General features: G+C 49.7%; 1 protein-coding gene across 3 annotated transcripts in view; it reads left to right on the top strand.

Moving 5' to 3' along the window:
• LOC147709849 (NACHT, LRR and PYD domains-containing protein 3-like) overlaps nt 1–14,634 on the top strand; it is a 242,536-nt gene that overhangs the window by 54,623 nt on the left and 173,279 nt on the right. For all 3 annotated transcript variants that reach the window (XM_086928304.1, XM_086928306.1, XM_086928305.1), the window contains 3 exons: nt 1,030–2,734; nt 3,462–3,632; nt 12,197–12,367. In XM_086928304.1, coding sequence (XP_086784430.1) covers nt 1,030–2,734; nt 3,462–3,632; nt 12,197–12,367 — 2,047 coding nt within the window. The remainder of the gene's footprint in view (nt 1–1,029; nt 2,735–3,461; nt 3,633–12,196; nt 12,368–14,634) is intronic.

Genomic DNA, 14,634 nt, shown 5'->3' with positions numbered 1-14,634 from the left:
GGTGCTGGCTCAGGGAGGTGGCGAGCTGGTCTGCTGTGATCTTGTTCCAGCTTCTGCGGGCGGTCTGTTGCTGGTGGTGGTGGGTCGTTGTTTTCTTGAAGGTGAAGTGGACGCAGCTGTGGTCCGTCCATTGAAGCTCTGTGAAGCATGAGTTTATTCACGACACAAAACCTGTTTTGGGATTTACAAAGCCACGCAAAGCCTAACTTGCATGGCTTTGCAAGATAAAGTAACTCAATCCCCTGCCGTGCATTACTTTGCATCAAGTAGGCCTTGTATAGAAGGCTCAAGGGCATCCACCCATGTTGTGTGATGCAAACCCATGTTGTGCTCTGGTATGTGTATTTGTATAGCGCACAACTCACCCAGGAGGTTATCTTGGCACTGAAGCAGGAGCTGTATCCTAAGCCAGTGTTGGGGCTTCATGAACAACCTGTTCTTACATTTTTTTTTGTGAAATTCAAGAGCTGAGGAGGAGGTAGGAGTCTTTGCCAAAGACACTGCGCTGGGGGACTCCACCTGATGAGACCCACACCCCTCCAGGCACCACACGGAAAGGACCTCACAACAGTAACCAACAACCAACTCACCATGGCCGTCTAGGTGAACGCAGGGTCTGTCTCCTGCTTTCATCGTAGCCGTCTCTTCCATTCTAGAATCCTGGAGAAGACACAGATTTCCGACTCGGTCCCACTAGCCTAGCCCTTGGCCAGACCAGGTCGCACGTGCTTCGGTGCAAGGATACCTTCACTGGTCGTAGGGCGCTCTACAAATAAGCATAACATAAAATAACATAAAGAATGTGGATGTATGTAACATACAATTAGACATAACCCTTGCAATGCCTTCCTTTACACAGATGCTTCTATTTGACAGAGAGCAATCCCTTAGCAATGAAAATGGCCCGACACAACCACACAAGGGTACTGTTCTTTTGTCTAAACCCATACTCTCCTCCTCTCCTTGTCTCAATCTGATTGTGCACACCACACATAGAAATACTTTGTAAACTGCTTTTCTGTGTTTCAGTGAAGCAGAGGACGCAATATATGGAAAACATACTTGAAAGAGTCCAAGCTTTGAAAGAAAAGAATACGGTCAGCAGAGAATGCTTCCAGCTGGAGGAAGAGTACACCAGGCTGGTCCTTATCGATAATCAATATCACACGAGGAGGGCAGAACACGACACACTGTCCTCTGGAAGCAATCACCTGGAGATCATGAGCCATATAGGTGCTGATTCTTACACACGAGTCAGTAGGTTGTTTGAACCAGACAAACATGGGAATTCTCCCAGGATCATCGTCCTGCTGGGAGTCGCCGGGATTGGGAAGACGACGACTGCCCTGAGGATCATGGAGGACTGGGCTTCCAGGCAGCTTTTCCAGGGAAGGTTTGATTACGCATTCTTTGTACCGTGCAGAGAGATCAGCCGGGCCCCTGGACAGAACAAGATGGCCGACCTTCTGTTCCAGAGCTACCTTGAGATGTTGAAACCAATGGAAGCGTTGAAGGTGGATCCTAAGAAACTGCTCTTTGTCGTTGATGGCTTCGATGAACTGAGGTGCCCTCTGCTTTCGCTAGAAGATGATCCCAAGAAGAAGGCTTCCATGGAAGATGCACAGTGCAGTGTTATGAGGAAAATGATTTTTCAGAAGGCACACATAATAATCACCACAAGGCCAGCTGCTCTGATGACGCTCAGCATGCACGTGAAGATTCACCGGTTTGTCCAGATTCTTGGATTCTCTGAAAATGACAGGAAGGAATATTTTAACAAATATTTTGGCAGCCAAACATTAGGCGCAAAGGCTTTTCACTGTGTACAAGAGACTGAAGTCCTCTCTGCTGCCTGCTTTGTTCCCATCATTTGTTGGATGGTGTGCAGTGTCCTCAAACATCAGGCAGCCACAGGCACAGAGGTCAGATTTTCTCTCCGAACACTTTCTTCGCTGTACTTGTCCTTTCTCGCCCTTGTACTCAAACAGCCGAGGGCAGAGTCGAGGGAGCCAACTCAAAGGATTCTCAAGAGGCTTTGTGCCTTGGCCAGAGAAGGCGCCTGTGAGCAGAAGACGCTCTTTGAGGAGGAGGAGGTCATCAGACATGGACTTACAGTCTTAGAAATACCGTCACTCTTTACCAAACCGTATATATTCCAGAACGTTGCCGCGTCGAAGCAAGTCTACTGCTTCATTCACAAGAGCTTTCAAGAGTTTTTAGCAGCTCTCTTCTTTGTACTTGAAGAAAGTGAAGACAATGTAAACTTGGCACAGAGTCCTCAGCAAGATCTGGTCAACTTTTTGGAGAAGTCCAGAAACTATGAACACTATCACTTAAGGTTTGCTGTCCGCTTCTTGTTCGGCCTCCTCAGTAAAGAGAACCTGAATCACTTGGAGGACGGATTGAAACTAAAGGCTTCATTGGACAGAAAATCTGAATTAATGCAGTGGATTAAAGACAAGATGCAGCCAAGCCCTGCAGAGGGGACCCCTGACCTGAAGGGCCTGCTGTACTACCTGTTTGAGCTCCAGGACGGAGAGTGTGTCAAGAGCACCATTGGCCACCTCCAAAATGTGGAAATCTGTGGCATAACAGACAGCATGGACTGTGAAATCCTGCAGTTTTGCTTGGAAAACACTTCTGGAATTAGAAGACTTTGCATAAACGACTCAAAGCTGAGCCCTGAACATCTGGAAGCCCTGAACCCCTGGCTGCTGACCTGCTCCAGTCTCAGGTAAGCAGTGGTGTATAGTTTGTGTTTGTACAAAATATTGTAGAAAAATATTGTGTGTGCAAAATATTGTGGCAAGAATATCTAGGACAAACATGTTGTGAAGATCAGTTTGCATGGTTAAGCAAGCTTAAACTATTCTTAAGCATCAGAGACCCATCCAAGCCTTCATTTTCAGGTCAAGCAGCCAAGAGCTAGATGTGCTAAATGTGCAGACTCCTGACTGCCTGAGCCGAACTTTGCTGGGCTGAGGATGTCACAGCTCCTGTGGGCGTGACCTCCTCAGCTCATCAAAGGTCTATGAGGCCTTCCCTCTCAGTGACGAGGGGAAGCGTCACTCATTGCCTCAGATATGGGTTCTTCAGTTTTAAGTCCAGAAGTGCCACCTCGTCACAGCGAGGGGTGGGGTCAGCAGTCTCACTGACCCCACCCAACTCGTGAAGAGGTTGGGACTGCTGCCTTCCCTCATGGGCCGACATAAGGTCAACTAATGAGGGAAGGCAGCAGTCCCAACCCTCCTTGGACTGCTGAGGCAGAGCTACAGGTAATGTTTGGTGTGTGTGTGCGTGCATGTCTGTTTGAATACTTGGTCATGAGTGTTGTGAAGGGATGTGTGCACAATAGCGTGTGCAAAATCATGGGTGTGAATGAGTGTGCATGTGTGCCTGTATATCCATTCCCCCCTCCTAACATGACTCGCCACCACCTCTCTTCTCTCTGCCCCCTGCAGGGCGTGGAGCTGCTGCCTCAAACCTCCGTCCTGCATCGTCCTCTCTTCTGCGCTCAGCGCAAACTCATCTCTGGTGGACCTGGACCTCGGCTTCAATCAAGCTGAGGATTCTGGCGTGAAAGAGTTGTGTAAAGGGTTAAAGCATCCCGGCTGCAAACTACAGAAGCTCGAGTGAGTGCATTACTCTTCATTTACAATGCGTTCGATCTTCTTTCGTAGCCCAGTTTCACCTAGCACAGTGCACCCCAGTTTGAGACATGTTCTGGCTGGCACATCAGAGCGAGTGGTGCACCAGTGGCAACCTGCCTGAGGGTTAGGAGGTCTTGGAAGTGTTTGTTGCTGTGTAACACATGAGTCCGCCTGTTGCTAGCCATGGAGAAGGTTGTGCCGCTCTACGTATGCCCTGCCATTCTCGCTTTCATTGGATTTAAGGCCATTGTGGCTGTGCGGTTCAGACCCATCACCAGCAGCAGGACCTGGGTCTAGCCTTGTGTTTAGGCCTCAGTCTAGGGCCCATCACCAGCAGCAGGACCTGGGTCTGGACTTGTGGGAAGGCCTCAGTGCAGGGCCCATCACCAGCAGCAGGACCTGGGTCTGGACTTGTGTTTAGGCCTCAGTGCAGGGCCCATCACTAGCAGCAGGACCTGGGTCTGGACTTGTGGGAAGGCATCAGTCTAGGGCCCATCACTAGCAGCAGGACCTGGGTCTGGGCTTGTGGGAAGGCCTCAGTCGAGGGCCTATCACCATCAGCAGGACCTGTGTCTGGACTTGTGTTTAGGCCTCAGTCGAGGGCCCATCACTAGCAGCAGGACCTGGGTCTGGACTTGTGGGAAGGCCTCAGTCTAGGGCCCATCACCAGCAGCAGGACCTGGGTCTGGACTTGTGCTTAGACCTCAGTAGAGGGCCCATCACCAGCTGCAGGACCTGGGTCTGGACTTGTGGGAAGGCCTCAGTCTAGGGCCCATCACCAGCAGCAGGACCTTGGTCTGAACTTGTGGGAAGGCCTCAGTCTAGGGCCCATCACCTTCAGCAGGACCTGTGTCTGGACTTGTGGGAAGGACTCAGTGCAGGGCCAATCACCATCAGCAGGACCTGTGTCTGGACTTGTGGGAAGGACTCAGTGCAGGGCCCATCACCATCAGCAGGACCTGTGTCTGGACTTGTGTTTAGGCCTCAGTCGAGGGCCCATCACTAGCAGCAGGACCTGGGTCTGGACTTGTGGGAAGGCCTCAGTCTAGGGCCCATCACTAGCAGCAGGACCTGGGTCTGGACTTGTGGGAAGGCCTCAGTCTAAGGCCCATCACTAGCAGCAGAATCTGGACTTGTGGGAAGGCCCCAGTCTAGGGCCCATCACAATCAGCAGGACCTGGGTCTGGACTTGTGTTTAGACCTCAGTAGAGGGCCCATCACCAGCAGCAGGACCTGGGTCTGGACTTGTGGGAAGGCCTCAGTCTAGGGCCCATCACCAGCAGCAGGACCTGGGTCTGGTCTTGTGGGAAGGCCCCAGTCTAGGGCCCATCACAATCAGCAGGACCTGGATCTGGACTTTTGTTTAGACCTCAGTAGAGGGCCCATCACCATCAGCAGGTCCTGGGTCCGGACTTGTGGGAAGGCCTCAGTCTAGGGCCCATCACTCGCAGCAGACTCTGGACTTGTGGGAAGGCCTCAGTCTAGGGCCCATCACCAGCAGCAGGACCTGGGTCTGGACTTGTGAGAAGGCCTCAGTCTAGGGCCCATCACTAGCAGCAGGACCTGTGTCTGGACTTGTGGGAAGGCCTCAGTCTAGGGCCCATCACTAGCAGTAGGACCTGGGTCTAGACTTGTGGGAAGGCCTCAGTCTAGGGCCCATCACTAGCAGTAGGACCTGGGTCTGGACTTGTGTTTAGACCTCAGTAGAGGGCCCATCACCAGCAGCAAGACCTGGGTCTGGATTTGTGGGAAGGCCTCAGTCTAGGGCCCATCACTAGCAGCAGACTCTGGACTTGTGGGAAGGCCTCAGTCTAGGGCCCATTACTAGCAGCAGGACCTGGGTCTGGACTTGTGGGAAGGTCTCAGTCTAGGGCCCATCACTAGCAGCAGACTCTGGACTTGTGGGAAGGCCTCAGTCTAGGGCCCATCACTAGCAGTAGGACCTGGGTCTGGACTTGTGTTTAGACCTCAGTAGAGGGCCCATCACCAGCAGCAAGACCTGGGTCTGGACTTGTGGGAAGGCCTTAGTCTAGGGCCCATTACTAGCAGCAGGACCTGGGTCTGGACTTGTGGGAAGGCCTCAGTCTAGGACCCATCACCAGCAGCCGGACCTGGGTCTTGTGGTAAGGCCTCAGTCTAGGGCCCATCACTAGCAGCCTGCCTTGGCCCTTTGCATGAAGGGACCACCTCTGCTTAGGGCCCATCTTCAGGAACCGGGCATAGGGAGCTTGAAATCAGGGATCCTCTGTGCCTAGGCCAGTCCTGGGGGGGTGGGGGGGGGGGTCTTTAATTACACTGGATGGGAGAGGGAGACCTTAGTCTTAACCAGCAGAAATAAACATAATGGTCAAGTGTTTGGTGCTTCTAATAATTTACAAAGCACAGATGCCACAATGGGGCCACAATGGGGCTTCTGACTGAATACCCAACAATTTACAAAACATGTAGTTATGAGATGCTAGGCAACAGAGCCCCTTCTTGTCCAGCCCTGAGGTGAGCGTGTGGATATTGTGCAGCTGTGTGGGTTCAGCAGTGAGGCGCTGGGAGCAGTGAGGCTGTGCTTCATGGCACTTTGGCTACAGGGGGGCAATCACAAAGGACAATCAATATGTCAAGTCATTGACACTGCCCCCAAGGTCGCAGTCGGGGGAACAGATACAGTGTCTTCATTCTGGGGCTCAGCCATGGAGATCTCTCCTTGGTGTCACAAAGGTACTAGTGGTTTCTAAAGCTGAGATCAGTGAAGCCGCTCCTCGCTTCCTCCTACGCAATCTTGGTGCCAGACCAAAGTGATCTTCAAGAAATAGAGTAGACAAGAGGGTACACTGGCAGGGTCAGGGGTAAAAGGGGGTCATCACAATATGCTGTTGGCAGCAGCCTTCATGGGTGGCTGGTACTGGGTGGGAGACACTTTCCTGCACGGCTCCCAGGGCTCCTGAGATGAAACCGAATAGGTGATGCGTGGAATGTTGAATTAATCCCAGTCACTGCTGATTACTCATGGACGCATTCCAATCCATTATATTTTGTCTACTTTGCTACCCTAGGTGGAGACCAGCTGTATGCAAATCAGCCCAGGTCCTGCTCCAATAGGAATAGTCCAGCCCAAACTGCTGTGCCAGGTTCCCTCGAGATGGGGTCATAAGTCACCCCAGACAGGCTTCAACCCTGGTAGTACTGGCCAGTGAGGTGGGGCAGGGTACCAATGGCACAGGAAGCATGGTACCCACAGCACATTCCAGGCCTGGATCACAGGGGCCCTTTCTTGGGGGTTCCCAGCCGCTCAACCGCCACAGTGTCTTATGGTCAGTAAGGAAGCCAGATGGCTTGTGAGGCTGGCCAGCCAGAGGTTCATGGTGGTGTTGAGGGGAACAGCAAAGTACAAAGCGAGGAACTGAAGGCTCCCAGACCCAGGGGACGGTGACCCTCTGCAGGCAGGAGTCTGGGGAGGGAATGCATGGAGGTCCATGTGCCCATGTGGGCAGAGGTCTGGGCAGTCTGCACAGGGCCTTTCTCCTTACATGTGCATGTGCATACATGTGCAGAGGGAAGCCTGATGCACTAACCATGACATGCACACAGGCTGCATGCTTGTCCTCACTAGTACCTGAGTGTACACATACCTGTCATTCACACCGATACACCTGGGAGCCCAGGGCCTCAGTAAGGGAGCTGCTAGAACACTTCCTGTAGGCGTTGCCCTTTAAAGACCATTTCAAAGACCTGGCCCTGCCCTTTAACGTTTATCGTCATGGCTGCCAGGTGCACGAGCCCAGGCAGAGAGGGAGGTGGCCCCTCCCTCAGAGCACCACTCTGGGCTCTCAGTCCTTGTCACAGGGGACCCCGCAAAGAGCGACCATGAATGTGGGGTTCTTTGGGGGACATCAAACCGCTGCGACTGTTTACTGTGGAAAAACAATGGGTCAGCGGGGCAACTCGTGAGAGTCAGGGGGGTCGTCTTGCTCAAACTATGACTGTAGCTGAGTGGGCGATTGTCATGGCCCTGTGATCTCAGGCAGGCCACAGTGATCTCACACAAGCCATGCGATATCACACGTGCCCTCATAATGTCACACAGGCCCTTAAGATAACCGCCTGGTCCTCATGATATCACACAGGCCTTCGTGATCTCAAACATTCCCTGCGATATCACACAATCCCTGCGATATCACACAGGCCCTCATGATATCAAACTGGCCCTTGTGATTTCACACTGGCCCTTGTGATTTCACACTGGCCCTCATGATATCAAACTGGCCCTTGTGATTTCACACTGGCCCTTGTGATATCACACAGGCCCTCTAGATATCACACAGGCCCTCATGATATCAAACTGGCCCTTGTGATTTCACACTGGCCCTTGTGATTTCACACTGGCCCTCATGATATCAAACTGGCCCTTGTGATATCACACAGACCCTCATGATATCAAACAGGTCCTTGTGATATCACACTGTCTCTCCTGATATCACTCAGGCCCTGTCATATCACACAGGCCCTGTGATATTACACAGGTCATTGTGATATCACACTGACCCTCATGATATCATACTAGCCTTGTGATATCACACATACCCTGTAATATCATGCAGGCCGTGTAATATCACACAGGCACTCACGATATCACACAAGCCCTCGTGATATCACACTGGCCGTCATGATATCATACAACCCTTGTGATATCACACAGGCCCTGTGATATACAGAGACCCTGCAATATCATACAGGCCCTGCGATATCATACAGGCCCTGTGATATTACATAAGCCCTGTGATATCTCAAAGGCCCTGCAATATCATACAGGCCCTGTGATATCACACAGGCCCTGCGATATTATACAGACCCTGCTATATCATACAGGCCCTGTGATATCACACAGGCCCTGCAATACAGGCCCTGTGTAGGAAGGTAGCTACCTGACTATGGTTACCCCAGATTTTTTGCCTTGTGTTTAGCTGGTTTTCGACTTAGTTGGCCTGGTTCCCTGCTAATCAGGGCCCCAGGCTATCTGCTCTCTCTGTAAAATGGATTCCATGTACCCTAGGTGCATAACTAGATTGGCTTGGGTTACCTTATCAGCCCCTGTACAGAGCACTATAGGTGCCCAGGGCATAGGTGCATCCAAGGCCTACCAGGGGCTGCAGCATATCTTTTGCCACCCCTGGCTGGCTATCTAAAATTGACACAACTGGCTGATCACTCAGCTGGGGCAAGGTGGTGTAATCACCCCTTGCTTAGATATAGTATACCTATATCTAAACCTAACTGGACACATATAAGCCTATAAGCCACTCCTATGGCAGGCCTTAACAATCCTGGAGGCAGAGTGCGTGGTTTAATGTGAGATGGGACTCTAGCATGAGCTGAGCCTGTCTGCAGCTGTCGGGACCAATTCCCTTAGCTGTTCCGGGATAATGCCAAACCATATACTATTAAGTGCATTAGAATCCTCGCGGTTATATGTTAACTTTGGTTTGGCTTTATCAAAACATGTCGTGTAAGGTGTCATACGAATTGGAATACTACCCCCTCGCCAGTCCTGGCGACGGGGGTAGCATTCCACCCCTCTAGAGGGAGAAGACATGTTACTTTACTGAAACGTGGTTGATTTTTAGAAGAGCCTAAGATCCACAAAATGGATGCCTCTGCCACAGACACGGGTCTGACCTCCTGCTGCTGACCGGAACTCAGCAGAGGAGGCCTGGACAAAGGGTTTCCTGTCACAGGGCGGTGTTACACCACCCCAGACAGGAGATAGTGGATTGTAGCAGGGAGGTTTGAAAGAAACCAGACACTGCCTGGGGAGCACAAGGCTGCCCCTTGCATAATCCGGCCAAACCGGTTCTGAGGCACACCAGCCCCAGTCCCAGCGCGGCCTAGATCAAAGGAAAGGGGTGTATCCACCCCCTTCCTGGGTCCCACCCATAGGAGGGGACCTAGCAGGTAATCCAGCCCACCAGATTCAAATAAGAGTGGGAGCAGTGCCAATGCAACTCAGATTATCCTGACGAAACATAAGAAACAAAACTCTGGACCCTTCGACATCCTACTCAACGTAGAAGACTGAAGAATCTCCCTTGTGGTCAAGGAGTGACCACCCTGTGCAAACAGGCACCATCCAGCACCTCAACGTCTGCTTTGTTGCAGTTCCCGCCGGAACTCGAGCGACAAAGATCAACGAGATCAAGCTTGCCTGCCTTCCCACAGCCCGATTCATAGTCCCTGCAGAGCTGAGACCCGTGGAGGCGACCGGAAGCGTGGGGCACGCCATCTTGAAAAGACCACGAGACGCTGACCGTGCAGCCCACGAATGACCCTCGAAGCTGTACACCGGGGTTTGCGAAGCCCCAACCCTGAGCTACTCTTGCACCGAAGCTCACCCCTCTACACTCGACGAGTGCTGCGTGGGGCCCTTCTGCTTGATTTGGCTCAATGCGTTGGCCCGGTCACTTGCCAGCTGGCTTGTGGCCCATGTGCTGACAAAAACCTAAAACCGACTTGCGATTCTGGTTGCTCCAGACTTGCACCAGCTCCTCTGAAAAGGAGCCCCCACTCTGACCCTCCTGGTCCGAGTGAGAAGCGATCTCCCAATCCCGCGTGGATTGCTCTTGCCAGGTGTTGTTGACTCCGATCTTAAAGCCGACAGCGCCGACGGTGAGAGCCTGCGTGGGACAGCTCGTGACCCGCTCCTGGATGTCACAGATGCCCCAGAGCCCACGTGCCAGCGGAGAGAAGCTCCTCGACAACCACCTGATTGCGCCCGACATTGCCTGGTTCCATCCTGGTTCCACCCTGGTCACTGCTGAGTGACCCAGACTCTGTCCCCTCTGCTTTCAGGTACTTTTCTACTCTGATCCACCCTTGGATCACACCGGACTCTTCTCCTTCACATCGCCTGCAGCATCTTCAGCTTCAAGCCCCAAGAACCTGCGTGACGAAACCCGACGCCACTTCGACCCTATGCACCCGCTTCCTGTGGGTGAGGTAACATTGCAACGCCAGTGTTCTCACACTGGTACACACCTCTAGGGTCTGTGTCTAAAGTTTTGTCCTTCTAGGTTCAGCGGAAGTATCCTAAAACTCTATTTGTGTAACTTTTCCGCACCATTGACATTGCATTGGTGCAAGCCGCACTTTAAGTGCTGCACCCGAATCCCGCGGGCTTTTCCCGACTTCAGCATTGCTAGTCCCGACTGCTCCCAGCGATTCCCTAGGCCATAGGCCTAACCACTGTTCGATTGGTTTCTCTTATACCACTTTCCTAATATATGGTTTGAGTGGCCACCCGCCCTCATCCATAATTGTGCAACTTTGTATGTTATATTGTGCTTTTGATTTAACGCTTGTGCCCCTTTGCTCATAAAGAGTACTGGGGATTATTTTAGAAATAAGCACATATATTTTTATAATATATACTTGTGTGGTGTCCTTTTATTTGGTATTACAGGGTTGTGATTGGTAAAACAGCTCGCTTAACACGACCTCTTGAGTTAAGCCTTTAAGGCTGCTTAGTCTATTCTACCATTAAGATAGCTTGTCTATAAGGTTGATTTACAACCAGACACCATAAGGGGATTGTTTGGACTGATACAAGGTGGTTCCAGAATTGGAAACATCATATATCAGGCCAACTTCTCACACCCTGTGTTATCATACAGGCCCTTCAATATCATACAGGCCCTGCGATATCCTACAGGCCCTGTGATATCACACAGACCCTGCAATATCACACAGTGCTGTAGTTATTATACGGTTCAAACTAAAACAGACACACAGGGCCCGATTAACAAAAGTAATCTGAGACAAAATCTTAACTTTACGGCTTTCGGTATTAACAAAAGGCATTTAGGAGTAGTAAAGTTGGGATTTTGTCCTAAGTTTGTGTTTTGGTCTTAAGTCGAAATCCTAACTTAAGTTAAACTTAAGTTAGGATTTTGTCTTGAGACCAAAATTTAAGGCAAACTTGAGACAAAATCCTAACTTAAGTTTATCTTAAGTTAGGATTTTGTCTTGAGACCAAAACTTAAGACAAAATTAAGACAAAATCCTAACTGAAGTTTAACTTAAGTTAGGATTTTGTCTTAAGACCAAAACTGAAGACAAAATCCTACCTTTACTACTCTTAAATGCCTTTTGTGAATACCGAAAGTCGTAAAGTTAGGATTTTGCCACAGATTACTTTTGTGATTCGGGTCCATCGTCTTCATTCAGTTTTTTAAAATGTATCTGCCACTTATGGCAGTTTTTAAAAATAATGTATTTAATTACTTCACGTCCTGCGACGTCATCAAGATCAATGGACACTCACTTTCTGTGATGTAATCACAGTGAAAGGCCTTATGACATCACTTCTGCTCAGGACATGGTCTCACGTCAAATGTCATGTGTTGCCGGTCATGTCATGGACGGTTGGGAGAGAGCCAAAGGAAGTGCGATGTCCCTTTTCGATGGCTCATCGTCCTTGGCTGTTGGTCTGTAAATGCTTTACTCCCTCTGCACCAGGAGTTACACCCCCACTAACGCTGAGACCTTTCTGCCTCTTGTAGTCTGAGGAACTGTTTGCTGGCCGGGTCATGTTGTGGAGACCTCGCCGAAGTCCTCTGTACCAACCCATCTCTTCAGGAGCTGACCCTGACGGACAACGATCTGGGGGACCCCGGCGTGAGAGAGCTGTGTGAGGGGCTCCGGCATCCAGACTGCAGACTGAAGAGGCTGGAGTGAGTATCCATGGCGGGCCTACAGGTGCTGTTCTCATTCATGCATGAGGGGTGTCTGGGCATTACCTTGGTCCTTCCAAGCTGGGGGGTCATGAGCTAAAGCAAGCAGGCGCACGCCTTGCTCTTTGGAAACAGGACCACTGTGGGCACAGAAACCCTTGTGGACATGAGCGGGACTCCACGTCGGCAGACACCAGGTGAGGGTGAGAGCTCTGTGTTTGGAGAGTGTTTGCACCTCAGAGGCCAGAGGGGTCCTGCTCCTTGTGAGGGAGCTTCTCCTACTGGAGACTGAGCTGCTCTGGACTCACACTGAGGCCGCTGTATCCCCTCTGCCCCAGATTTCATTTGTGGTATGAACTCTATTATTATGCACAGCATGGTTTGGGGTTCCTACTAGTGTGGGATTTTGATATCATTTTCTTGAAACGTTGATAAAGCGTACAACTTGGACATGGACTTTCTTACACATTGTGTGCCTGATTCACGAAGGTAAACTTAGACCTGAGCCTAAATTTACACCTGAAGACTAACTTGAGACCTGAAGTCTAACTTTAGACCTGAAGTCTAACTGAAGTTTAGGTTTAGACCTGAAATCTAACTTTAGACCTGAAGTCTAACTTTAGACCTGAAGTTAAGGATTAGACCTGAAATCTAACTTTAGACCTTAAGTCTAACTTTAGACCTGAAGTCTAACTGAAGTTTAGGTTTAGACCTGAAATCTAACTTTATACATGAAGTCTCACTTTAGACCTGAAGTCTAACTTTAGACTTGAAGCTTAAGATCAGACCTCAAGTCTAACTTTAAACCTGAAGTCTAACTTTAGACTTGAAGCTTAAGATCAGACCACAAGTCTAACTTTAAACCTGAAGTCTAACATTAGACTTGAAGCTTAAGATCAGACCACAAGTCTAACTTTAAACCTGAAGTCTAAGTCTAGACCTAAAGTCTAAGTTTAGAACTAAAGTCTAAGTTTAGACACAAAGTCTAACTTTAGACATAAAGTCTTAGTTTAGAACTGAAATCTAACTTTAGACTTGAAGTTTAAGTTTAGACCTAGAGTCTAAGTTTAAACCTGAAGTCTAAGGGGTAGATTTATGAGGCCCTTGCGCCACATTTACGCCGCTGTTGCGTCACGCAAGGCGGCGTAAACGTGGCGCATCCCTACGAACGATTTACAACGTGACGCATCTAGGCAGATGCGTCACGTTGTAAAGCCCTGCGCCGCTTGTGGGCGTTCTGGCGCAGGGTGGGCGTTTCGGGGCAGGTGCGCCTCGCAAAAGGGGCTGAGAGAAATCTATGAGATTTCACTCAGTCACTTTTAAGCCAATGCTGCGTCAAAAGCCTGCGCCTGCTTGAAGCAGGCGTAGGTCTTGATGCAGCATTGTTAAAATGGGGCATCCCCGAGCCTTGCTGGAGCTGCGTCGCGCTTGCGACGCAACTCCAGCAATGCGACACATTTCCGGCACAGATGCGTCACGCATCTGTGCCGTTTTTGCACCATGGTGCGCCGCATTATAAATGCGGCGCACCATGGCTGGCGGAGCTGTGGCGCACTGTGGCGCATGTTAACTGGCGCATCCCTGGGGATGCACCAGTTAACATAAATCTGCCCCTAAGTTTATACCCAAAGTCTAACTTTAGACCTGAAATCTAGGTTTTGAACTTAAATCAAGTTTAGACTTGAAGTTTAAGTTTAGACCTGAAATCTAAGTTTAGACCTGAAGTCTAACTTTAGACTTGAAACTTAGGATCAGACCTCAAGTCTAACTTTAAACCTGAAGTCTAATTTTAGACTTGAAGCTTAAGATTAGACCTCAAGTCTAACTTTCAACCTGAAGTCTAAGTCTAGACCTAAAGTCTAAGTTTAGAACTAAAGTCTAAGTTTAGACCCAAAGTCTAACTTTAGACATAAAGTCTTAGTTTAGAACTGAAATCTAACTTTAGACTTGAAGTTTAAGTTTAGACCTAGAGTCTAAGTTTAAACCTGAAGTCTAAGTTTATACCCAAAGTCTAACTTTAGACCTGAAATCTAGGTTTTGAACTTAAGTCAAGTTTAGACTTGAAGTTTAAGTTTAGACCTGAAATCTAAGTTTAGACCTGAAGTCTAACTTTAGACTTGAAGCTTAGGATCAGACCTCAAGTCTAACTTTAAACCTGAAGTCTAACTTTAGACTTGAAGCTTAAGATCAGACCTCAAGTATAACTTTAAACCTGAAGTCTAAGTCTAGACCTAAAGTCTAAGTTTAGAACTAAAGTCTAAGTTTAG

This window comes from Lissotriton vulgaris, chromosome 6 (genome assembly GCF_964263255.1).
Source record: "Lissotriton vulgaris chromosome 6, aLisVul1.2, whole genome shotgun sequence".
Taxonomy (NCBI): Eukaryota; Metazoa; Chordata; class Amphibia; order Caudata; family Salamandridae; genus Lissotriton; species Lissotriton vulgaris.
Note: the sequence above shows the minus strand (reverse complement) of the source record. Positions and strands in the feature narration are given on the sequence as shown.